The 27,794-nt window shown below is 41.2% G+C and overlaps 2 protein-coding genes and 1 long non-coding RNA gene across 5 annotated transcripts in view; 1 reads left to right on the plus strand and 2 right to left on the minus strand.

The window, feature by feature from the left end:
• Nucleotides 1-2,137, plus strand: part of LOC139753846 (uncharacterized) — a 16,365-nt gene extending 14,228 nt beyond the window's left edge. Inside the window, exon 8 of the mRNA XM_071670780.1 lies at nucleotides 1,642-2,137. Coding sequence (XP_071526881.1) covers nucleotides 1,642-2,074 — 433 coding nt within the window. The 3' untranslated portion in view covers nucleotides 2,075-2,137. The remainder of the gene's footprint in view (nucleotides 1-1,641) is intronic.
• The window catches only part of LOC139753849 (uncharacterized), a 427,945-nt gene extending 416,691 nt beyond the window's left edge, over nucleotides 1-11,254 (minus strand). The window contains exon 1 of the long non-coding RNA XR_011713779.1: nucleotides 10,770-11,254. This is a non-coding gene — a long non-coding RNA (uncharacterized lncRNA). The remainder of the gene's footprint in view (nucleotides 1-10,769) is intronic.
• Nucleotides 11,255-23,506: 12,252 nt separating this feature from the next.
• LOC139753850 (zinc finger E-box-binding homeobox protein zag-1-like) overlaps nucleotides 23,507-27,794 on the minus strand; it is a 30,845-nt gene continuing 26,557 nt past the window's right edge. The window contains exons 6-7 of one of the 3 annotated variants that reach the window (XM_071670783.1): nucleotides 27,518-27,647; nucleotides 23,507-27,350 (exon numbers count right to left, since the gene is read on the minus strand). In XM_071670783.1, coding sequence (XP_071526884.1) covers nucleotides 26,905-27,350; nucleotides 27,518-27,647 — 576 coding nt within the window. In that variant the 3' untranslated portion in view covers nucleotides 23,507-26,904. Of the gene's footprint in view, nucleotides 27,351-27,506; nucleotides 27,648-27,794 lie in introns of all 3 variants that reach the window. The other 2 variants (XM_071670784.1, XM_071670785.1) reach the window with 2 other exon arrangements.

Consider the following 27,794-nt stretch of genomic DNA (forward strand, 5'->3'; position numbering starts at 1 on the left):
GATTCTGTCATCTTCAATCTCTTGTCGAAGGGCGGTATCAAAGGCCTTCCTCCAGTCCAAGAATACAGTCAAACCAACGGCACCTCTTTATTCGAAGGTGTTGCTTACTCTCGCTAAAATCCAAGAGTCTTTACCTCAACATCTCTTCTCTCTCAACCATTGTCGCCCAGTCATAGAAATCATAAAGGCGTTTGAAAGCTGTCATCACTGTCCACAGGGAGAGTTCTGAAGTGGCCGTTCTTAACATTAGCTCCTCGAGCATTGGTAATAGGACCTGTTTTATCTGCTCTTGGATTCATCAAACACTATATGAATCTTCAAGTTGTCAGACCAGACCGGACAGTGCGTGCTCCCCTATGGTGTCGTACACTATTATATATCTTTCTGAATATATATATATATATATATATATATATATATATATATATATATATATATATATATATATATATATATATATATATATTGTGTGTGTGTGTGCGTGGTGTCTTTTAAGAAGACTTTTAAAGAAAATTCATCCTTCACCACCCTTCTGCTGTCAAACTGGGCACTTCGCCAACCTGTGTACATATCATTTTCATTGATTCCTGCAATACGATACATTCAGCGTGGAGAGAAACGTGTAGCATTCAATAATGGTGCGCGCTCACAGCTCTAAAAAATGTAGCTTTACACCTTTTATTCTTTATCAGAGTGCAAAACAAAATGCAACACTAACACATTTTGCTACTGTGTTCTAGATCATCTGAATGCCAATTCATGTTAGTTTTGAGGACCAGAACTTCCCTTAAGAGATCAATCAATCTAAAAAAAAATTGGGTCATTTTTACTTTTATGCATTTTCAATTGGTTTATCGATCCTTCCCATGCAAGAGAAAAAAAATATCCTCATCAAGAAACGCCCATAAGCGAGAAAGGAGAGAGAGAATATGAAAAGAATAAATATATAAAAATGAGGCCATTATTTACTCGCGCTACCTCGCTGAAGAAAAAAAAAATTGTTTTGTGTTTAACACCATGACAGTGAATCAGTCTTGAACCATGACATTTTCTACAGGATTTCAAAAAAGATCTGACTTTATCTTTTATCTGATTGCATTATTATCATTGATTTCTGTGATGCTGTATTTACTTGGTGACCCAAATAATATGCTAGAATGTTAAGTTTGAAGGGAGGCTTTAAGAATCGAATGCAAGGTTTTCGTGATTATTTCTTTAGTCATTTATATATCTATCTATTTCTTTGGTTATTATATATCTATCTTCCAAAGGCACGTGAAACAGCTTTCCATGTACGAGACTATGGCTTGTCTGTATTGGAAATCCTTAAGTGCAATTTTCTTTAAATTCCTCTCGAAGGTATGGGTATTTCGCGATATGTGCAACGGAACTGTCTTCTATAGTAAAAGCCGATGAATTTATTGACAAAGTAACACAAAGTTAAAGTGGTTCACCATTTCTGATATCAAGTGACTGCTCACTATATTCATCAGTTATATATAAAGATACATATCCAATCCTCCATACACTATGCTGTTTTCATGTATATGAATGATACATAAATGCTCCATTTTGTAAATGCACATCACATGCTTTTATCATCACAAAATGTATATACTCCATAACGTTTCCTCTCCCCAGGGCCCTGACTGATGTCTTGAACACCCTTCAAGGATTCTTCATCTTCGTAATCTTTGTGGCAAACCGGAGTAAACGCAGACATCTCAAGCAAAGGTTCCCGGAGCTTGCTGCCGCAGCTAAGAGACTTCAAGCGATGTTCCAAAAGATGAAATCATTTATTCTGTGTAAAGACATCAACGTCGCATCATTGTTCCCGGTTAGCTTCATGACATCTCAAATCAGTCGGAAGCTCTCGTCTTCGTCAGTGGTCTCAAGTCTGTCAACGCTGTCCGTGAAGTTATCATCTAACTCATCATCGTTCCATGTAACGACACCGACCGAACATGAAGCCACAAAGTCCCCATCAGTAAGAGAGGCCGAGGATGGTATCATCATTCTGTCACACTCTCAGTTAGGGTCGTCATCCAGCACTGGCGATGATACAGCGTGTTAAATGTTAGGAGGATTCTGGAAACGTCGGAAGAGCGACACGAAAACATTACATTGAGTTTAAGCCTTTGGTGTTTGTATTGTCCTCCCATTCGTTAAAGTCTACTGTATTTTTTTTTTTTGGTGAGCGATGTTACTCTTTTTTTTTTTTTAACAATTACTAGTGTCATTATTAGTTAAACGTTATTACACAGTTGGAAGATTCACCAGTAGACTTTTAGATTAATTCCTTGGAAGTTTTGCGTTAAATGGGATTACCGCCCACAGATGTTGACTTTAATCTGCACTGTAGGATGATTATAACACTATATATTCCTACCATCAAAGGGTATGATGTTTTTCAGACCTTGAACCTCTGACCTGTAATATCAAAATCATGCAGATACTTAACCTGCCACTTGCTTTATAACAGCTTTCAAACCCAAGTCTGATATTTGCTTCACAATCTTGACTTACTGAAACGTAATCTTCAAGAAATTTGAAAAAAAAGGGAGTAATCCGGTAGGCTGTCCAATGATTCCTTAAAATATATTTTTTATAACAATTGAAATTATGGGAAATAAAAATTAAGTGTGCGTCTTCGCGAACTGTTGAATAATATTGACCGTAAATGTAAGTATGGTTATTAATCTTAAAATTTAGAAATTATCATTAATGATGTTTATAGATGATCACAGCCAGTGTGTGGACGATTCTGTTAAAACGCAGTATAAAGCTAGGTAGGAGTAACGGTCAGTGTGTGTGTGTGTGTGTGTGTGTGTGTCCTGCCTCTGAAACGTTTCTGGGTGCATGAATAGAGTCACCTACAAACACGCTTTATAGTTTAGACAATTCCAAGTCACTGGTCATCTGAAGGTCGGTGAAAATCTTCGTACAAATAGTTATAAATTTGTCTATATAATGTCATTTTATATATAATATATATATATATATATATATATATATATATATATATATATATATATATATATATATATATATATCACTCCACTTGAATAGAGACATTGCTCTCTTGATTTGAATGTAAATTAAGCTAGGCATATGGTTGCATGATTTGTGAAGTTGTATGCATCAAATTCTCCCTGTGTTATTGCCAATGGGTGAAAGATAAGAAACTGACAGCTTTCTATTTTCCATCCGTAGTCACTTACGAACAATCATCCCTTAAAGGTCTCCATCAGTTCTTTGAATAATATCATCATCAACAGTTTTCAGCTGCTTCTCTTCTCATCACTTGTCTTAGTTTTGCTGCTGTTACCCATATAATGTACTCCTTGTGGGATCCCGTCGGAGGGAAAAATGTTAGCAGCTAGATCAGGCATATATGTATTTGATACGCAACAGCAATCATACATCTTGATAATCCTATCATGGCATTTAACCCTGTATCTCCAACCTTATTTTGTTATTAGCATGCAATGTTTGCACTGCAGTATAGTTTTAGTTAAAGAGTTACATCAATCAAGACACAGATCAGCACCACCGTACACTTAAACGCACGAGGACACAGACCAATACGCTAAGTAATGGTATTCAGTACGAAATTGCAAAATACATTTTTGCTAGCAGATAACTCATGTCAATTCACGCCTTATCAATTACCGCTATTCAATTTTCTGACACTTTTCAGCAACAATAAAACATTCGGAACTTTTCGTTGACTAGATAAATATATAGTTTCATTCGAAATATAGACCCTTACAAATGAAACGTAACAAGCAAGTGATAATTTTCTGAGTACTGAACACAGAAGGAAAAAAATAAGGTCCTTTGACACGATGCACATCATCTTGGTTATCGATTAGCACTAATCACAAGTCCATACTTTTAATTAACCATACTTAAGCAAGAGACTGAGAAAAATACTACTCAAATGACAACAACTAAGAGCACATAAATACTTTTGTTTACTTTCTGACGCCACGACTGATAATACAAGTACCAAAGATCCAAAATGAGTGTGCACCGGTGTCCCAACAGTGTAGGTGTGAGTGTGTGTCCTCAGATCTTCATGATATTTGTATGTATATGTCCTTAGTACCAGATAATTTCCCTATGAGCACGCTTATCCAGATACCAAGTGAAATCTCCACAGTTGATAGTTACAAAATGTACTGTAACTTGCATTCCCGGTATTGCCAAACCCGACAGAAATCCTCTCTCGCCCCTCTATTTTCCATTCCACACGACAACTCTGCCCCCCACCCAGCCTGCTCCTGATGAGGTCATAGGAGTTTGTAGGTTTGTACTAAAAAAAAACAATTTCCAATTGAACTGAGGAATAAGGAGTGGGGTAGCGACACCACTGAAGCCCAACGTGGCTTCCCACCTCGGCGAAGGAAGTTTATTTGTTATTTATCTTTATGTATTACATTCTCATGTATTGCTACATATAATGTTAATTATGTGATGTATTACGTTCTGGTTCTGAACGAGCGCTCATGCGCTCTGTCAGCAGAAGATATAAGTTCTCGGGCATTAGACTAGCTCCCTTGTATCTCACTTAATCTCACTTGTGTATCTAGTTTGGTTGTGAATAAACATAGCATTGTCACGTCTTCACCAGCGTCTTTATTCCACCATTCCTACTTAACGCAGTGACTAGGATCAAGAAACAAAAAAAGAACAAAGACACTAACAAAAGATATTGCAAGCTGCCGCAGGACGTCATAACTGACCATGATATCCCACCTTAACGCCCTGCCGACCTGCGTAGCCTGTACCATCATCCTACCCCGAGCATAAGCGACCGTGTGTGGCTCTGCCGTGACCTACCCACGTATCTCTCTCGCTGACGAAACCGGCCCCCCACGGTGGTATAGTTTGCCCCCAAGACAACCTAAGGACACCCTACGTTCTTATCAAGTTTCCCAGACGCCAGTGAATCATCGTCCCCACAACCAAAGTTTGCCATGCTCAGTAACCCACGAAAGCAAGGGGGGGAAAGTAGCCGTCGGATGAGTTCAGAGATGGGAGCGGCGTGCGGCACGTCAGCCGTGATGGAGGCCTAACAACAGCTCGCCAGTTAGCCTAGCACCAAATCAAGATTTGCAAGAACAGCTCCCACAGCAGCTACAGCCGTTTCAAGACATGATGCAACAAGTGCTGGGCCGTTCCACAGTTGTCGAGGAAATCACGGGCACCACCAAGGCAAGTTTGACGCCAAGGACGCGCGCCTCGCCAAAGGCCGCGCCAACCACCACCGCCCGCGCCTCAAAAGCTCACGTTTCTCTACGCGAATTTAAGTCGTGGAGTAGCGCTGGGTCGGACTAGGTAGAATTGCTACAGTTGAAAAGTCAGACACAACTAGCAGACCTCAAGCCCTGTCTTACACCTGATACGAGGACAACTCTGGCCTACACCATCGGGATCACCTAATAATACCGGCCCGAGTGTGTAAGTCATACATCAGCTTATCAAAGTTCACCACAAGCGCCAACGCAACGTAGCCTTCCGTCGAGCGCTCTTCGAGGAGCGCCGCCAGCATGAGTGGGAGGCCTTCATCGACTTCTACGTCGCCTTCAGGGTGCTTGGTGACGATGAAGAGATGTATGAAAACAACATGGACGCCCCTCGGTAACTCGCATCATGCCAGGCTTCCAAGATCAAGAAACTCGAAAGAAACTTCTGCCCATCGACTCTCAACCTGAACTGACGCCCTGTCTTTGTGTCGCAGCGAGGAGTCAGCGTACAACACCGAGGCGGACCTGGCAGGCAAGTCACAGGCTGTTCAACTGTCCTGATGTTGTTAAAGCGTCGCGAGCGTTCGACTACTCGCGCCAACAATGTGATGGCTGTGGCGCCGCGCTACATCCTGAAGGACGAGAGAAGCAGCGTCCTGCCTGGGGTAAGAAGTACACCCACTGTGGCAACAAGGGATACTTCAAGAAAATGTGTCGCAGAAATTCCGAGAAAACATCAATGCGACAGGTTAAGCTGCCGGTTGTTGCCTGAAGCTGACCAACGTCAACAGGTCCCAAGCCAACCGTCGAGCGCCCTAAGTCAACGTCAGTGTGTTTTTACTTGACGGGACACGTCGAGGGGCTCTGCTGTGCACGCCCTACACCGGCGCAGAAACAATAGCCATCGGACCACGACAGCTGCAACAGCTTGGTCTCCGTGAGTCTGACCTCTCCCCTCGGCAAGACGAAGAGGTTCTCATGGCCAAACAGCAGTAAACACTCACCTGTGGCAACATTTAAGGCAATTCTTACCCTGGGCTATGTCACAACCAGCACCACCGTCGACGTATTCCGTGATATAGAGGATGCCCTACTCTCCTAGTATGACGCCAGAGCCCTCAATATCATCCCTGCTAACTACCTCGAGCGGATAAAGTCGCTCCATAACCAATGGCCGGCCGATATAAACCTTGAAGTCCCCGGTGCCGAGCAGTTGGAGGAGGATCGAGAGAAGCTTCTGAAAGAGTTCAAGGACGTCCTGGTGAACCCAGAGGAGTTCCACAGGGGGACACAGCTGCGGACAATGTCTGGCCCGCCTATGAACATCCATTGGCGAGCAGACACCAAGCACATGCTAAACAGCATGGTGCAGCAAGGGATCATCCAGCCACTAGATAACGAGGTATCAGAGTGGTCATCCCATGGCAGTCGCAACGAAGCAGAAGGGAGGTGTCCGCATGAACGTGGAGGTTGAATGAGCTAGTTTTGCGACCAGTCCACGACTCAGAACCAGCACCGCACAACGCGGTCATGGAGGTCGTCGCCCTTGGCTAGAAATAATACACCAGGATGGTCGCGATACTGGGATACTGGTAGCTTCCGATAGCAGAGGAGGCGCTGCCGCCCACTACCTTCATCAAGCCGTGGGACGTACAAGTTTCTATAAACGTGACCTCATGAGATTCGTGTCCACAGCAGACGAACTTTTCAGACGTGGCATCACTGCACTTGAAGGCGTGCTCTTATAGGACTTGAACTACCGTTCACCTTCAACATGCCCGGAAAATCCTTTAACGATGCCACAAACACGGCAGAACCATGAACCGCAGCAAGTTTGTGTATGCTAGCCAGTCAGCCGAGTTCTGTAGGTATGACATTACAGTTAAGGTGAGTGCGACTGCGCATTTCTCCGCCCCCACCAACATCACGGACCTGAGTTCATGCAAGGGTCTCGTGATCCCAGTCAGCAATGCAATAGGAGCAGACAACCGTTGTCTGCTCCCTTCACAGCCCCAGAAATGATCTCGTGTGTCCTCCGACCACCTTGCATCATACGAGAAAGTGAAATAAGCCCTAGCCTAGACTCCAGTGTATACCCACTTTGATCCTATCCTTAGTACTACAGTTCCACAAACAGAAGCCTCGTGTCTGAAATGTGTGGGTTACGCCCTTCTGCAGCACTACAGACAAGTGGTTCTCGTTTTCTTTGCGACGCGGAGACAAGATATACCAATGTGGAGTTAGAAGTTCTCGTGAAAGCTGTGTGAGCCATGAAAAAAAGTGCCGCCTGTAACTGCTAGATCTACCACACTTCACACTCCTCCTCGATTACAAGCCTCTGACGCCCATTTCGAACGACTACATAGTGGACAGTGTAGAAAACCCACGTCTGAAGGAGACGACGACGCAGTTTTCCTTCACGACAATGTGGCGCAAGGGGAATGAGCATTGCAGTCCCGACGCGCCTTCCCACGCACCTGTGGATAACCCGTCATACGCTCTGTCGGCAGAAACTATTAAGTTCTCGGGTAGTCGACACGGCCCCTCGTATGCCAATCTCACCCGTGTATCTTGTTGGTGATTAAACTTAGTGTAACGTCTTCGCTAGTGTCTTTGTCTCACCTTCCCTACACTAGTTACCTTGTGAAACCACACTTCTCATGCCATCCCAAAACCTACACTTGGTTTGCAACCATAACTCTCATTCCCCATGGCGTGAATGACCTGAGTACCTTATGCAACTCCTTTCAAGCTGAAATCTTAATGTACAGCTCAGTAACGCAATAAAACATCAGCCCCATTAGGACGGAATTAGCACATCTATAAGAAATTAGGAACAAAGAGTACCTGACAGCCTTTTACATCACGCTCTGCCGCAGTCCACTCAATGGGCTATGGACACCTCCTCCTCCAGTAGCATAACAGTGTGACTCCGACTTCTTACCCTCTCCGACAGGAGTTCCTTAAGTGTTTGCCATTAACTACTTCCCCCTCTTTCTACGTTACGCCCTCTATCTTTCAGAGTACGGACCCGGAAAGCTTTCTCTGGAGTTGACTCAAACTAGCGAACATTGGTTTATGACAGCAGTAGAAAGGTAAATCAAATTGGAGGACCTATCCATGAAGGAAAGGACGAGCAGCGAATTCAAAAGTTAGAATCAGCATTGGTATTGATCTACGCCATCTGGATAAATGATCAATGCAGGTCATAAAGGAGCAGCTAAAATAGTCCCACAACATCGACATGCGTCAAACTGTCCCTGCTAGAGGTAAAGGGAAACTGATGAAGGGGCACCTAAATGTAACGGTCACCTTTGGGACTACTGACACTTTTAGTAGGAACATACCCAAGTACACAAAGCTTTTCATCTTCGATAACCCTCGGCCAGATGACTTGGTGATAAGCTGTTGACGCGCGTCGCTCAAAAAGCAAGGCAGACAAGGAAACAGAATGGAAAACGTTGAAAATCTCCCTTCGGTGTGGTCTAGAAAGGTAGGGACGAAGAGTTTCAAGTTGCCAGGAGTCACATACAATGCTGAGGCAGAAGCGCAGACAAATGAACAACGATAATGAACATCTGGAGAGTTAAGAATGTTTCTTGATGGATGGGTCAGCCAGAGACACGACTTTTAACAACTGCTACCACACAGTCAATGGATGGAAGTCCGAAGAATATCACTTAAAAGTTATGAGAAGTCATCAGCAATCGCGTTGCCAGCTCCCTTGATGTAGCAAAACAACGGAGTGAACTGCATGGTCTAAGGTCAGTGACGGATGGTTTGCAAGGATCAGCAACAATACCGTGCTTCCGGGGACTGTTTGGAGAACACTTGTACCTCTCAATTTCTACGACAGTGGCTCAGAGAAGTGAGGAATGGACGTTAAGAGCTCCGTGTTGGAGGTGTTGTATTTTCATTTCGCTTGTCCAAACGGCGACAGAAAAATAACCACAAAAGCTACATTTCTTTCTTACCGTGAATCTCATATGAACACTGGGTTAGTGTGATCTAATCGTTATTTTTACATCACAAATTTCTGTCCGTAGTGGGGAGGTTTACAAAGATCAAGGGGAAGTTGGCATTAATACTTACTAAAATCAACAAACCCTATAAAACCTTGCCTAATTTTGCCTATGGACCAATCATTTACCTTACCTTTCAATAGTATAGTCTAAATTTACTAATGTTACTTTTCAATGTCATAATAAATCTACTAAAGTTGTCATCTTCCTCTTGCCACATTGTTAAGAACGTTCACAGGAATAGGTTGCATGTGGTGGGACACTATCTCACAGCACAGAAAAACTGAACGTACACAGTGAAAAAAATATCCTAGTACAATGTTCGGTAAAATTCCACTTAACGGAAACATCAAAACTAACTCTGAATACCAGTGATCATCCGCTACAGTGATGATTTTCTGTGTGGAAAATAAAATAAAGACTGGCAAAGCATGATCTAGACAGATAGGCTTCCACTCTACCATATCAATTAAGTTGAAAAGGGGCGTTGTTTGGATGATAGAGAACGTGAGATCAAATAATATGAGAGAAAACATTTCTAAAAATCCAAGGACCTATCAAAACATCACACAGCTTACCCTAGCTGCCAACCAAGTTTCAATGTTACGGTCAAAATATAAATTTTCCCTCGTCCATAATCACAACACAGCGAACTATGTGTGCTAGTTACACGTCCATGTAAATAGAATCCGTTTGTGCGTATATGATCGTACAAAGAACAATGAAGAACTGGGTCTAATCTAATCTAATCTATCACACTGTTACTTTCATGAAGTAAGAGTGTGGTAGCTAGTAACAAAGAAGTTTTTGAGTGTTGACTATGCGAGATCTTTCTACTATATTTAGACCGTTAGAAAAAAAAAAAGTCCTCCTTCCGTCCTGTATTACTTAATCAACAGTATACAAAATCCGTGAAAAACTGATTCACATCAGAAACAAAACGTCCCACTGTCACCCATACAATAATGTTTCGCATTCAAACACTGAAGTCCACCACTACAATACAAACTGAGCTCAAAACACATCCTTAACGCTTCAAACTACCACAGCCCATCTCGTGCATAGTACCGGTGACAATAGACGTCAATTCACCACTGTCCCCCTGACATACCCTCGCATAATAGATACCTGACAGCACCCGCCACAACAATGACAAAAAAGCAGTTGGCCAGTTTCATAACGGCCACCATGACACTCACAAAAGCTTCACTTCTAAAGCACTGAAACTACAATGGAGTTCCCCAGAGATTTCTTTCTCAAACTCTCTTCAATCTCTCTCCCTTGACGACTTCCCATTACCTCCAGCAAACCACAGCATGAAGGTTCTCTCATATGCAAACAACCCTATCCGAGGCTTCGAGCGATGTGAGAGAGGCGCTCAAGTCAATCACTAAGAGGCAATAAAGGCCATCTAGCCAATCACAGGGAAGCAACACTAAGTCAATCGTTCCAATCCCCCACCCTAAAAAAAAAAGTGGTTATGCCCCCTACTTACGTAACTCTTCTTGAACAGGTCGGAGGAAGACTGGCTCTCGTGGTGGCCTGCTGGGATAACAAGCCCGACCCCCTAGGCCCAGTGCTTAGGTCCCGTCATACAGCATACGGCCCGCTCCTCCTGAGTTGTAGGGAGGTTTAATCTCAAACATTGAGTAAGTCCGTTGGTTTACACACAAATTGTTCAATGGATATATCACACTTTGTGTATTTATAACACATATCTGGTTCTTTCTAACGTATGTCACCGAATCTGATGTTTGTATATGAAACGAATCATTTGTACAATAATGTTCCCGTGCTCAAGACGCAAACTAGCTGACATGTTGTTCACACAAACGCCCGAGACACAACAGTTGCAGTGAGGAGTCAAAATGAATAGGTTCACATTAGCACTACCAACGTCTTCTAGAGCACCTGATTTCCGAAAGTACGCTCACATATAAAACTAATTAAATCACACACACAAAATGCACTGTACTTTGCCACGCCTTCCGACCACGAGGTCCGGGGAAGACTGAGACGGTTCACTTCAGTTTGAGTGGGCGGGGCTACGTTATAGCCAATCATACCCAGCAGCCAAGTCTTCAGTTGACAAACACTTGATGCCAGATATTTAGAACACTTCATTAAATCTGAAGGTCAACTCTGGTAATAATTTTTCTCTTAATGTTAGGATTATACAATAATTCTTCCTTTACAGTCAATTATGGCACACGGCAAAACATGCCCCTGTAGTAAGTGAATACAAGTTATAGGAAGCAGGAAAGAACGAAAATTGCAGGGCTGAGCTGTCCGGGGATCACAAGAGGTATCACAACATACTTGCCAAATAACTTGGGACTTACAACACAGCTGTAACGGGGAAAAATGCTGTACCAAAATTTGCTACTATAAAATGGTATCATATCAATAGTCAAAAAGATACAGACGTGCAGCGGCATTGTGTGCTGGGAGGGAGGCGACTCTGTGTTGGTAACAAGTATGTGTAGGTGGTAGGGAAGGAACAGAGTAGAGAGTTCTATACTCTTTGGTAACGCCATTTCTGAAGGACGCGTAATACAACATTGGTCGAGTACCTAAATGCTAAATATGGCTGTTTTTGAAGCCTTCTTCTCTTTGCTCTATACTCTTTGGTCAGCACGGTCGAAACCAACTCAGAGAAGTCACTGAACGGATTTTCTACTGTTGCATCCCTGGACGAGGCTATTTCAGCCCAGAGTGCTAGGGTGCCAGTGTTCTGTTTCCACAATCCATGAAGCTTCCTCCACTGGAACTCAATACGCGTGAGAATTTCTTCATTATCAGTATACATCATCGATAATTCCAGTACTCCAGACTTGATGGACTGTAAGCATTCACTTTGCACTCAGTGATGACAGTGACTGTAACACTCAGACATTAGCTGGCAAACGTTGGTGAAGTTGTTTCATTAATTCCACTACAAACTGTATTCATCATCATCTTCGAATATCATCTACATAGGTTAAGCTAACTGGATAATTATGGTGGAACTGGTTAAAGAAAAAGAAAAAAAAAAAAGACAACCTGATGGAAGAGCGTTGCTTCATTTTACATTCGAATCACTAGGCTACAGGAAAATGGGTTTGATATGCTTGACAACCATCAGATTTTGGATGGTTTTGGACATTGTTTCTTGTGGATGTCGTGTTCAGCACTGGGTCATTCACTATACTCAGTCTTACTTGAAGACTTGCTGCACCCTACATACAATTGATTTTGCTAAAATAAACTAAATTAAAGGCTACTGCACGGAACTAAATTCATGCAAAGGATATATAGTAACACAAAATTTATCACAACATGTTTGTAAGACTACAACGACTTCCATATTATATATACCCGCACATCTCATGTACTGCAGACCACACATTTCTCTCACACCGTACATGAAAAAAAAAGAAAAACTCAAGACCTTTCCTGTTGTTACACTGCCGTACAGCCTTAAGAATAGCAGTCTACAACAACTGCTGTCACTTGGAAAGAAACGAAAAGTTTAATCAGCCAAAAGAACTATGTATAAGGCCTACCATGTCCACGACGAAGCGCGTCTGTGGTTAACCTTCCAGCTGATAAAAACCTTATCGGGAAAGCTACGCCATGTCGTGCCGCTTCCAGCCCGGATTTCCAGTCTTAGGACGGTGACCGGTGATAGACTGAGATAGCTATCCTGGAAGAATTTAATATCATTCCATGCCAAATGCGTACGAAACTGCGTCAATCAATTTGTCTCACAAAGTGATGTAAATACGCTACGAACTCCTTTCATACCTAAGTCTACAATACAGTTAAATTCCTAGGTGTTCCTGATAATTATGGCAGACCCATCTCATAGTTATTTCTACCTAAATAAGAAATCAGTGTAACATTTACTGCGGCAAATGACAGGCAATATCGCTAGCAATCAATATATTACAATATCCGTGGTGTAATATTGGATCACAATGTCCGTGGTGTAATATTGGATCACCCAAAAAGTGGTAAGATACCTTTTTTCAGCTTATGATCTTGTGTATATAGGGGTTAATGCATGGGATGCAGTGTAAAGATACAGTATTACACGAAGGAAGGAATTCACACAGAGAATGTGAGAGGAACAGAAGAAACGCAATGCGGATCATTTGCCTACTAGCACTCGTTTGAAATCCTCAAAAACATAACTGGAGAAGGCCATCGAGTATAGAGTCAATTATTACAAAAAATCTAAAAAAGATAACTGGTTTATATAAACAACAACATTTAATGATGTAATAATGGGCATGTCATCCACGACAATGTGCCTACGCCAAATATAATAGTTTGTGTTCAAGTAATATTCAGAGAAGGAAAACCCATATTACAACTAATGAAAGAAAACCAAATTATAGGGGTAACAAAATAAAGATGAAACATAAAACATTCTGTTCTTCATCAAAAAGATTATACCTGAATAATAAATGTTCACTAAGGATAACTGACATAAACATCATATGTTTATCACGATCCAATTCCTATATTCAAACGTGCAAAGGAGATTATTACCATTTAATTACCTGCGATGTCATCTATATTATACATAACACTAGAAAGTTGATGTCCCAAATAACAACTTCTACATCATCTTTACACTAACTCAACATCAAACATACTAATGAATAAAACATAAAACAAATATTAAGAGCATTCATTTTTTTTCACAGTAACACACACGCTAACTAAATGGGCCAATTTTTCCAACCTTACATATTAGATTCCACATTAAATACAAGTTAATGTCTCCGTTAACTCGTATAGTTTTAGTGCGTATTTAATGTTTTACAGGGTACAACCTTCCAGACGCTGGACACGTACCTAGGCGCTACCTAAAACCATAAGGAAGGTTTCTTTACGACATTGGTGCAGTGTGGCCTTGTGTTCGGTTAGGGCTATGATCATTTCCATAAATTCTTCCCTCAAACCAACTGTCTATCACGTCTCAGCGATTGGAATGAGACCGTCAACTAAGGTGCACTTGCCTCGGGGTCAGGTCAACCAATCTCCTTCACCTTTCAGAGCTCTTTCATATGACCTGACCTGACTCCGCTTCCCCCAGCCCAAACGCCGCCACTCCGAGAAAGTGCCAACCATATATGCCTGTTAGACAGCACACGCTACGGAGCTGATACGTACTTTCGTTCAAGTACTGTACATGTACATAGTAAGTATGAGCCCGTTTATATGAGAACACACAGAATCATTTGGAAAATCTATTTTTTTTTCTTTTGCTACAAATATAACTGTAAGTAACCCTCATTTCAACGAAGCTCTGATATCTTAGAATTTGTGGGTCGTTTCCACTTCCATTCAAACTGAAAAAAAAAAAAAAATCAGCTAAATATCCCATCTTTCACCAATCCTCCTCAAAAATCTGATAAAGAATATAGAAACAATGTGACAGAACCGACCCAGTGTGTTCATTTGTCCTCAGCTTCATCAGTGACGCAATGGGCACTGATGACCTCGTCTTCTGTGATGCGTCTGACGCAATTGATATCTGACGTAATCGTTCTCCTCTGATGTACTACTTGTCATGAAACCAAGTCTTCCTATGGAACAACTATGATCATTATAACATATACGCACACTGATCATCAACCTGCTTAAGCACAATTCTCATTTTCCTCCCTCCCTCTCTCTCTCTCTCTCTCTCTCTCTCTCTCTCTCTCTCTCTCTCTCTCTCTCTCTCTCTCTCTCTCTCTCCCCTTTACTGCCAACACCATCGGAACAATAACACTACTCAAAAGTATCAATATTTCCTCTTGGCAACCATATCATCTTTTTTTTTTTTTTTCACAGGACTCATCCCGAACCATTATACTTTCGCTCTGTTCCCGTATCTCCTGACTGACTCACCAGCGTTACTTTTCCTCAAGCATTTCGCAGACTGGGCTGTGGTACCCTGGTCAAATTTTACAATGCAAAAATGCAAGTACCACCAATACCCATTTCTAAATCTCACTTGTTTCCAACCACTGAATCAAGAAACACCACAATGCACACATCCCTACAGCAACATAAACAGGTTGTACGTAAACAATTCCTCTACATGATCCTGGAAACTCTCTATTCTGAATACCCTAAGAAATGCTTTTTGAAAGCTGGAAATTCTTGGTGTTTTACAAGTAACGAAATGATATTTCCTCTGACCAACTCTTGAATCTACAGAGGTGTCATTCGTCCCAACATGGAGTACTGTCTCTTAGCTGAGGTGGAATCAAAAACTTTCCACCTTATTACTCTACTGAACTCATCTTTCCTCAACTGTCTTGCAGGTATAATTTTGGATGCTTTTCTCGTTAGCTCTATACGTATGTATGTGTGTGTGTGTGTGTGTATGTGCGTGTGTGTCACAGCCACCAAGGCCTGGACTCAAAGCACATTTCAGGCTGTTGGTTCCCATAGTTTCTACGTGGAGATCAGTTACACAAGGATTGACCGTTATGATGCCATCTTCTTAAACATCAAAGCTGTGGAATTTTCTTCTTTCTTTCGTTATTCCTTAGCCCTATAAGTTCATTGACTCTATAAAGACAGGTGTACAAACTTTAGAGAAACTCAGAAGCCAAAATTCTATATTCTTTCATCTCCGTTGTTTTTATCTTTTGCTTTCTTTTCCTTTCGTCCAAGACGACCTTTTAAAATTGGGACCAAATTTTGCCCAGCGCCACATCGGCCACTAGAGTAATCAAGACGAAATCTTGATTAAAAAAGGTTGGCTCTTGGAGAGAGAGAGAGAGAGAGAGAGAGAGAGAGAGAGAGAGAGAGAGAGAGAGAGAGAGAGAGAGAGAGAGAGAGAGAGAGAGAGCACACAAGATTTTGCTAAAACGCAAGGATGGTACGTAGACCGAGGAAGAATGAGTCGTGGGAGTTACTTGTCAAGTGTTGTGTGAGTGAGAATGTACGTTTGTGGACTGAGTGTCAGCAGCCCACAAATAGGTGAGGCAGAAATTGATATTGCACATGCAGCATTCCTTATTTGTTTCTGAGAGAAGGAACACAAGATGGAGCCAAGCAAGGAGTGCTCATCCTCCTCGAAGGCTCAAACTGGAGTGTCCAAATGTATGTAGTATGTACGAGGAAAGAAACCTGGATGTTCTGGATATGACTGATACAAAGCTCAAGAACAGTCTGAAAATGTCTTAGATGTAAAGTAAGGGGTTGGTCAAAGGACCACAGTAAAGGAAGAAGTAGCACTACTCCTGGAGCAAGTGTTGTAGGAGAGTGTGGTATAGTGTAAGGAGGTAAATTCTAGATTGATGTGGGTAAAAATGAAAGTGGATGGCGAGAGATGGATGATTATTAGTGCTTACCCCATGCATCCCAATTATACCCTCAACTGCCACATTACTTACTTTTGCATTTAAATCACCCTTCACTGATACCCGGTCTCTTACATCAAAACTGATGACACACTCACTTAGCTGCTCCTAAAACACTTGCCACCTCTCTTTTGATCTTTCTTCTCATGGCCAGGTGCATAAGCACTAATAACAACCCATCTCTTGCAATCCACTTTGTTTTTCTCACATTAAGCTCGAATTTACTTCCTGACATCCAATCATATACTCCCACAACTCTTGCTTCAGTAGTGCTATTTCTTTCTTGTATCTTGTCCTCTCCATAACCCCTGACTTTACTCCTAAGACACTTCCAAACCATTCTTTTCCTTTACCCTCGAGCATTGTTTCACTCAGAGCTAGAACATCCAGGTCTCTTTCCTTATACTATCTCTCTTCTCATTTTGGTTACATCTACACACATTTAGACAACCCAGCCTGAGCCTTTGAGGATGGTGAGCACTCCTTGTCTGGTTCCTTTTCCTGTTCACTCTTTTAGAGACTGAAATAGAAAGAGGTGGGGGTGGTGGGAGTCCAGCTACTGCCCCCTTTAGTCACCTTTGTATGAGACACAGGGACGGAGGCAGAATATATATATATATATATATATATATATATATATATATATATATATATATATATATATATATATATATATGGCGAATAGTATGAAAAAGAAAAATATATATATATATATATATATATATATATATATATATATATATATATATATCCCTGGGGATAGGGGAGAAAGAATATATATATATATATATATATATATATATATATATATATATATATATATATATATATATATATATATATATATATATATGTATATATATATATATATATATATATATATATATATATATATAATATTCTTTCAAACTATTCGCCATTTCCCGCGTTAGCGAGGTAGGGTTAAGAACAGAGAACTGAGCCTTTGAGGTAATATCCTCACCTGGCTCCCTTCTCCGTTCCTTCTTTTGGAAAATTAAAAAAAAAGATAATGAGAGGGGAGGATTTCCAGCCCCCCGCTCCCTCCCCTTTTAGTCGCCTTCTACGACACGCAGGGAATACATGGGAAGTATTCTTTCTCCCCTATCCCCAGGGATAATATATATATATATATATATATATATATATATATATATATATATATATATATATATATATATATATATATATATATATATATATATTTATTTCCACACATCTCTCTTACCCTTACATTACTTACTCGATCAAACCACCTCACACCACATATTGTCCTCAAACATCTCATTTCCACCACATCCATCCTCCTGCGCACAACTCTATCCATAGCCCACGCCTCGCAACCATACAACATCGTTGGAACCACTATTCCTTCAAACATACCCATTTTTGCTTTCCGAGATAATGTTCTCGACTTCCACACATTCTTCAAGGCTCCCAGAATTTTCGCCCCCTCCCCCACCCTATGATTCCTTTCCGCTTCCATGGTTCCATCCGCTGCCAGATCCACTCCCAGATATCTAAAACACTTTACTTCCTCCAGTTTTTCTCCATTCAAACTTACCTCCCAATTGACTTGACCCTCAACCCTACTGTACCTAATAACATTGCTCTTATTCACATTTACTCTTAACTTTCTTCTTTCACACACTTTACCAAACTCAGTCATCAGCTTCTGCAGTTTCTCACATGAATCAGCCACCAGCGCTGTATCATCAGCGAACAACAACTGACTCACTTCCCAAGCTCTCTCATCCACAACAGACTGCATACTTGCCCCTCTTTCCAAAACACTTGCATTCACCTCCCTAACAACCCCAGCCATAAACAAATTAAACAACCATGGAGACATTACACACCCCTGCCGCAAACCTGCAGTCACTGAGAACCAATCACTTTCCTCTCTTCCTACACGTACACATGCCTTACATCCTCGATAAAAACTTTTCACTGCTTCTAACAACTTGCCTCCCACACCATATATTCTTAGTACCTTCCACAAAGCATCTCTATCAACTCTTATCATATGCCTTCTCCAGATCCATAAATGATACATACAAATCCATTTGCTTTTCAAGTATTTCTCACATACATTCTTCAAAGCAAACACCTGATCCACACATCCTCTACCACTTCTGAAACCACACTGCTCTTCCCCAATCTGATGCTCTGTACATGCCTTCGCCCTCTCAATCAAACCTCTTCCATATAATTTACCCGGAATACTCAACAAACTTATACCTCTGTAATTTGACCACTCACTCTTATCCCCTTTGCCTTTGTACAATGGCACTATGCAAGCATTCCGCCAATCCTCAGGAATCTCACCATGAATCATACATACATTAAATAACCTTACCAACTAGTAACAATACAGTCACTCCCTTTTTTAATAAATTCCACTGAAATACCATCCAACCCTGCTGCCTTGCCGGCTTTCATCTTCCGCAAAGCTTTTACTACCTCTTCTCTGTTTACCAAATCATTTTCCCTAACCCTCTCACTTTGCACACCACCTCGACCAAAAAACCCCATATCTGCCACTCTATCATCAAACACATTCAACAAACCTTCAAAATACTCACTCCATCTCCTTCTCACATCACCACTACTTGTTATCACCTGCCCATTAGCCCCCTTCACTGAAGTTCCCTGGGAATAGGGGAGAAAGAATACTGCCCATATATGCCCGTGTGTCACAGAACGCAACTAAAATGGGTGGAACCCGGGCATTGGGAATCCTCCCTTCTTGTTTTACTTTCCGTAAAGAAGGAATTGTGAAGGAGGCCAATTGCGAAATTCTGTCTAAGGCTGAGTCATCTGTTCTAGACGTTACCTAGCTAACGCGAGATTTGGCGAATATGTATGAAATAAATATCTATCAATATATATATATATATATTTCCCTGGGGATAGGGGACAAAGAATACTTCCCACGTATTCCCTGCGTGTCGTAAAAGGCGACTAAAAGGGGAGGGAGCGGGGGGCTGGAAATCCTCCCCTCTCGTTTTTTTTTTTTTTTCCAAAAGAAGGAACAGAGAATTGGGCCAGGTGAGGGTATTCCCTCAAAGGCCCAGTCCTCTGTTCTTAACGCTACCTCGCTAATGCGGGAAATGGCGAACAGTTTAAAAGAAAAAGATATATATATATATATATATATATATATATATATATATATATTTTTTTTTTTTTTTTTTTTTTTTTTTATACTTTGTCGCTGTCTCCCGCATTTGCGAGGTAGCGCAAGGAAACAGACGAAAGAAATGGCCCCCCCCCCCCATACACATGTACATACACACGTCCACACACGCAAATATACATACCTACACAGCTTTCCATGGTTTACCCCAGACGCTTCACATGCCTTGATTCAATCCACTGACAGCACGTCAACCCCTGTATACCACATCGCTCCAATTCACTCTATTCCTTGCCCTCCTTTCACCCTCCTGCATGTTCAGGCCCCGATCACACAAAATCTTTTTCACTCCATCTTTCCACCTCCAATTTGGTCTCCCTCTTCTCCTCGTTCCCTCCACCTCTGACACGTATATCCTCTTGGTCAATCTTTCCTCACTCATTCTCTCCATGTGCCCAAACCATTTCAAAACACCCTCTTCTGCTCTCTCAACCACGCTCTTTTTATTTCCACACATCTCTCTTACCCTTACGTTACTTACTCGATCAAACCACCTCACACCACACATTGTCCTCAAACATCTCATTTCCAGCACATCCATCCTCCTGCGCACAACTCTATCCATAGCCCACGCCTCGCAACCATACAGCATTGTTGGAACCACTATTCCTTCAAACATACCCATTTTTGCTTTCCGAGATAATGTTCTCGACTTCCACACATTTTTCAAGGCTCCCAAATTTTTCGCCCCCTCCCCCACCCTATGATCCACTTCCGCTTCCATGGTTCCATCCGCTGACAGATCCACTCCCAGATATCTAAAACACTTCACTTCCTCCAGTTTTTCTCCATTCAAACTCACCTCCCAATTGACTTGACCCTCAACCCTACTGTACCTAATAACCTTGCTCTTATTCACATTTACTCTTAACTTTCTTCTTCCACACACTTTACCAAACTCAGTCACCAGCTTCTGCAGTTTCTCACATGAATCAGCCACCAGCGCTGTATCATCAGCGAACAACAACTGACTCACTTCCCAAGCTCTCTCATCCCCAACAGACTTCATACTTGCCCCTCATATATATATATATATATATATATATATATATATATATATATATATATATATATTTTTTTTTTTTTTTTTTTTTTTTATACTTTGTCGCTGTCTCCCGCGTTTGCGAGGTAGCGCAAGGAAACAGACGAAAGAAATGGCCCAACCCCCCCCATACACATGTACATACATACGTCCACACACGCAATATACATACCTACACAGCTTTCCATGGTTTACCCCAGACGCTTCACATGCCTTGATTCAATCCACTGACAGCACGTCAACCCCTGTATACCACATCGCTCCAATTCACTCTATTCCTTGCCCTCCTTTCACCCTCCTGCATGTTCAGGCCCCGATCACACAAAATCCTTTTCACTCCATCTTTCCACCTCCAATTTGGTCTCCCTCTTCTCCTCGTTCCCTCCACCTCCGACACATATATCCTCTTGGTCAATCTTTCCTCACTCATTCTCTCCATGTGCCCAAACCACTTCAAAACACCCTCTTCTGCTCTCTCAACCACGCTCTTTTTATTTCCACACATCCCTCTTACCCTTACGTTACTTACTCGATCAAACCACCTCACACCACACATTGTCCTCAAACATCTCATTTCCAGCACATCCATCCTCCTGCGCACAACTCTATCCATAGCCCACGCCTCGCAACCATACAACATTGTTGGAACCACTATTCCTTCAAACATACCCATTTTTGCTTTCCGGGATAATGTTCTCGACTTCCACACATTTTTCAAGGCTCCCAAAATTTTCGCCCCCTCCCCCACCCTATGATCCACTTCCGCTTCCATGGTTCCATCCGCTGACAGATCCACTCCCAGATATCTAAAACACTTCACTTCCTCCAGCCTCTCACCATTCAAACTCACCTCCCAATTGACTTCACCCTCAACCCTACTGTACCTAATAACCTTGCTCTTATTGACATTTACTCTTAACTTTCTTCTTCCACACACTTTACCAAACTCCGTCACCAGCTTCTGCAGTTTCTCACATGAATCCGCCACCAGCGCTGTATCATCAGCGAACAACAACTGACTCACTTCCCAAGCTCTCTCATCCCCAACAGACTTCATACTTGCCCCTCTTTCCAAAACTCTTGCATTTACCTCCCTAACAACCCCATCCATAAACAAATTAAACAACCATGGAGACATCACACACCCCTGCCGCAAACCTACATTCACTGAGAACCAATCACTTTCCTCTCTTCCTACACGTACACATGCCTTACATCCTCGATAAAAACTTTTCACTGCTTCTAACAACTTGCCTCCCACACCATATATTCTTAATACCTTCCACAGAGCATCTCTATCAACTCTATCATATGCCTTCTCCAGATCCATAAATGCTACATACAAATCCATTTGCTTTTCTAAGTATTTCTCACATACATTCTTCAAAGCAAACACCTGATCCACACATCCTCTACCACTTCTGAAACCACACTGCTCTTCCCCAATCTGATGCTCTGTACATGCCTTCACCCTCTCAATCAATACCCTCCCATATAATTTACCAGGAATACTCAACAAACTTATACCTCTGTAATTTGAGCACTCACTCTTATCCCCTTTGCCTTTGTACAATGGCACTATGCAAGCATTCCGCCAATCCTCAGGCACCTCACCATGAGTCATACATACATTAAATAACCTTACCAACCAGTCAACAATACAGTCACCCCCTTTTTTAATAAATTCCACTGCAATACCATCCAAACCTGCTGCCTTGCCGGCTTTCATCTTCCGCAAAGCTTTTACTACCTCTTCTCTGTTTACCAAATCATTTTCCCTAACCCTCTCACTTTGCACACCACCTCGACCCAAACACCCTATATCTGCCACTCTGTCATCAGACACATTCAACAAACCTTCAAAATACTCATTCCATCTCCTTCTCACATCACCACTACTTGTTATCACCTCCCCATTTACGCCCTTTACTGAAGTTCCCATTTGCTCCCTTGTCTTACGCACCCTATTTACCTCCTTCCAGAACATCTTTTTATTCTCCCTAAAATTTACTGATAGTCTCTCACCCCAACTCTCATTTGCCCTTTTTTTCACCTCTTGCACCTTTCTCTTGACCTCCTGTCTCTTTCTTTTATACTTCTCCCACTCAATTGCATTTTTTCCCTGCAAAAATTGTTTGTATGTTTCACTTAATGCATTCTTGAATTTTTGCAATTCTGATTTCAGTGAAGAAAATCTTGACCAGCTTTACAGTTTTCTCTCTCAACTGTACACTTTTGATTCCTAACCTCTAAATGACTACAAAGTTTATTTAATAAGTTTGGCATTAAAGTATTACATACTTAGTTTTACTGATCACTGTATATGCTATTAAGGTGTAATGGCTTATGAATCTCAATTTCAATCATTCAATTCAGCATTTTTACTACGGTGATTGTAAAATCCAGTAAGATCTTAAAAACTGTGCCAATTTCTAAAATCATTTACTTATTACTTGCATAGAAACTTTGTGATAGACTGCTTATCACTATTACTTACAGTGGTTTACTTACTACTTGACTTCACCCTGACTTATTCTGTGATTTATCACCTTCCACAATTTTAGAAAGTTATGAAATAATATAAACTATTACACTTAAATTTGGTAAGAGAAAGCCTGAAAAACTTTGTCCTTTTCTGTCTTTATTGGACAATTGGAAATTTGTGGTAAGTTGATACATCCTTAAATAGGAGACTCCCTCCACTGGGGCATTACAATATGGCTCCAGTCAGTCCATCACACCAGGCGGGGGCAACCAATGAGTGTGTTCAATAGTTGGCTTTATTATTATTATTATTTATCAGTACAAGAAAATATACAATAAGGTAATCATATAAACCTTAGGCTTATGTCTAGCTACAATAAGATACAAATCACCGTTATAATCTAATTTGGAATATGATTAGAGAAGGGAGAAAAGATATAATGTTATTTCATGACTTCTATTGCACTGCTTGTTTGTTCTGACACATGGAATAGAGTAAATTTTACTTTTTTAAATATATATTATATGACGGAAGCACAGTGTAATTGGAATAGACCAAAAACATACATACGTAGTAGGAACGTTATTTTTCACTGAAATAAGTGACATAGAAAAAATGCCATCTATCTGTCTGTAATTTAATACATTCAAGTTGGGGTCTCTATGTTCTTTGTACTTGAAAGCATCCTGTTTAATAGTCAAATGTGTATCACTTATAAAGACAAAGGATGATGAACTATATAAGGTTTTCCATAGTGTTCCAAATTCAAAGTGAAGGAACTGGATAAACACAGACACACAAACACACAATATGGAGAGTGATGTAGGAAACACTGAGAAAAAAGGGGTTGGAAGGCAAGGAGTCCAGATGGTGATTCTGTCCACTGGAATGAAATTATTATGATCTTTATATTTTTTTCTATGTTAATCACAATATTTATATCTCTTTCTGCAAATGGAAATGCCAATCATCAAATATATAAAATTCAGTTATTTTGTTTACAATATATACACATACATATCACACGTTTAATTTTCTGCTTTTAACTAACATCAACATGTTCCATATAGGGAGTAACAGCTAGGACAGAACCCCACAGTCTGGCACCAGAGAAAGGCTCTAGGCCCGTGCTCAGTCTTCAGTTTTTTCAATACTGAATTTTTTTCTCTCTCCACATGAAAGTACAGATTTGTGAGCATTTGTAGCGAGATCATAAAAACCGCACAAGCCTATACACCATAGTAGAGTTAAAGATCGGACATTAATAGGAAAAAATCTAGGTCTAGATTAGGCTACTACGGAATAATAAAATGGAATACCATATTTTGGAGGGAAATGTTGAGAGAGCAAATGGGACAAAAAATAAATTTCTCCACGCAGTCATGGACATTTAAGGGATCTTTCTTTATATCACACATTGAAAGTCACTTCTAGCAGCTACGTTGGAATGCTTATTGAGAATGCAAACATCTTCCGTTTAACCATCTACAGAACTTTAAACGCATTCTTTGCGCCCAGTATATATATATACAGCGAGACTCCACAGAGAGATGAAAAGGCACGACACCGTTCAAACATGATGGCCCTGTTGTCATGCTGTCCATTGCAGTCACAGCGCCATTTCCAATTAAAATGTACTTATGTCCTAAAAATGGTTATGGATGAACAAACAGCAAAGGGGAATGTACCAAATTCAAACCTCCTTGCTATTGGTGCTCACTTAGCCAACCAAATTCCAGAGTTCCCCGAAGAGTACATGGACCAAAGTGAAGCCACCAATCAGGAGATGAGAGAGAACGGGATCGGGCAACATAGAGGAATGCTACTGGCCGGGAAAGGTTCACGTGACAAGAGGATGGTGGTAGTGGAGGCTGGACATCTGCAAAAAGGCCCTCAACTGCTATGAAAGATGGCAATCTGAGGCCTCCTGTGAAGAGCCCTCCCACGGAGCCCTTTTTGGGAATCTAGAGGGAAGGAAGGAGGTGAAAGACTTTGACTGGGAGCCTTAGTGGTCGACGCTGCCAGTTAGTCACCTGTCATGGACGTTACTCTGTGTATAGCCTTGGGCCCGGCTCAGGGTGATATGGAAGCACTCTGGTACACTATTGTGGTGAAGTACGGTCTCTATACAAAATAAATTTGCATATGTATACTTGATAAAAATAAAATTCTAAATGTTATCCACATTCCTAACAAGATCCTATTAGAAATCTCCAGTAGTCATTTTGGCACAATCGTTGCTTACAACCAAGTTAAACTGGTATTTCGTTTGGCAATATAGAAAGTAGCAAGAAAAAATCAGCTCATAAGATGCAAGGTAATCAAGTGCCAAGTACTGTATAGGACAACAGAAAACTATCTAGACTAGCAATATGACTAATGATGCAGCTGACAGACATAGTAAGGGATCATGCTGTCAGTACTTGAATAACCAAAGCAAAGTGTTCATAGAATTTTCAGAAATGTTCTAGAAATGACAGAACTATATGGCATGCCTTGGAGATCTAGAAAATAGAAAGATTGCACATGAGATTATTTTGGACTACAGTAACAGTATGACATAACCAGCCACCATGGGCCTTTGTTATAAGTTTATCCTTTAATCAAGAATTAAATACCACATTAGTTTATAAAGGGCCAAGGTAGCTGGCAGTGTCACTAATAAGGATGATGGCACGAGGCACGAGGGATCCACTAGTACTAGACGCTGGGAATCGTGTATAGTTCCTAGTACGCTTATGGAAGACAGTGGATTTATCAGCAGAATACCTGCTTGTCTTCTTGCTTCACTGCAGTGTTGCTCACTATTCACAAGGTAGTTACTTTCTTTTTGGAGCACATTTAACAAGAACTATCCTTTACTGCGAATCTCCAAGCTAATAAAAGAAAGTAAAAGTAAAACACATCATTCAATAATAAAAAAAAAATGCAAATTTCTCATATACATTGTCTTTCTAGGCAACACTGCTTCTCCATGTGGCACTACACTTGAGTATTGGACAGGTACTGGCTGGAGGTGTAAGGGCCTAACCCGCCTTGGTTCAATGCCTAACTATCATAACTACAGAACTATGAGAATGATAGAGATAGAGAGAGAGATAAAGATAGGGGATCAAGAAGTGGCTGTCCCATTCCCATGTTCCAGCCTTAAGGACCCCTTAAAAGTTTTAATAAGTGAAGATAAAAGTGATTGGCACATGCGAATTCACATTAATCCTATTCAAAAGTAAATATAATTATAATTCTTTTTAAATAACAAAGAACACTGCATAGTATGTCCAAGTAAATCTAGCAATGTACAACACATCACTCGACATATTGCACACCAAGCATGCAGGCTCCTTTCTTTACAATATGTCAAGTATCAGAAACATCAAATACTTTTGTTTTCAGCACTTATTTTGATCATAGACATATCGTTGCAAGTCACTATTTTGATTTGTAAGTTACAGGAAATTCTTGTATTGTGTTCGTTGTCACACACTATTTGCATCACAGTATTCTTATTTCTTAATACTTGAGGTGTTCACTAGTTTACGCCACCACCTCCTCTTTCACAGAAGTGGATGTGGTCTCGAGGGCCTCAGGAGGTGTGGCCGGCGAGGTGTTCACAGATGCCTCATCTACTGGGGATATGAGGGATGGGATGACTGGTGCTGTTGGAAGTGAATCAGCCGTGGCTGTGACAATGACTGATACACCTTCTCCAGCACTACTGACAATGCCAACACCACTATCTGATGGTGAGGGGACGGGTGTAGAAGACTCAGAGTGTGGAATGGAGCCATCAGGGTGGTGGGGCTTGCAATAAGAATAACGATGGTTCATATGTTGGGAGTATGATCCCGAGTGAGAGAACCGTTTGTGACACTTGTGACACTGGTAAGGTTTCTCCCCAGTGTGTAGTCGACTATGCTCCGTCAGATGGTGCTTATGCTTGAATGCCTTAGGGCAGATACCACACTGGAATGGGCGTTGGCCTGTGAAAATATTTACCAATCATATACGAAATGCTTTGTTCTTTAAACAGCATAACTTGTATAAGCAAGGATATACAAGAGCATAAATATTTCAGGAAAATATAGTCTGATTACTGACTGTTAAATGGTTAAACAGAAACTTGAGTGTATACTGACATTCACCTCACCTGAGTGCTCGTACTTGTGGCGGGCAAGGGATGATTGCTTGTTAAAGGACTTGTCACACTGATCACACTGAAACACACCACCTTCCTCTTCACGGCGCCTTTTGCGACTTTCATCACCACTGTCATCATCCTGTGGGTAATAGATGTACCTTAAGAAATAACTATTGCTTCAATATATTAAAGCATATAATCTTTCACAATTGTGTAAACAAGATTTATGATACTGGGAGAAGAGAGACAATTTGTACTCAACCACCTTCTCATACGTTTATGGTCA

The sequence above is a fragment of the Panulirus ornatus genome, chromosome 15, assembly GCF_036320965.1.
Source record: "Panulirus ornatus isolate Po-2019 chromosome 15, ASM3632096v1, whole genome shotgun sequence".
NCBI classification, from domain to species: domain Eukaryota; kingdom Metazoa; phylum Arthropoda; class Malacostraca; order Decapoda; family Palinuridae; genus Panulirus; species Panulirus ornatus.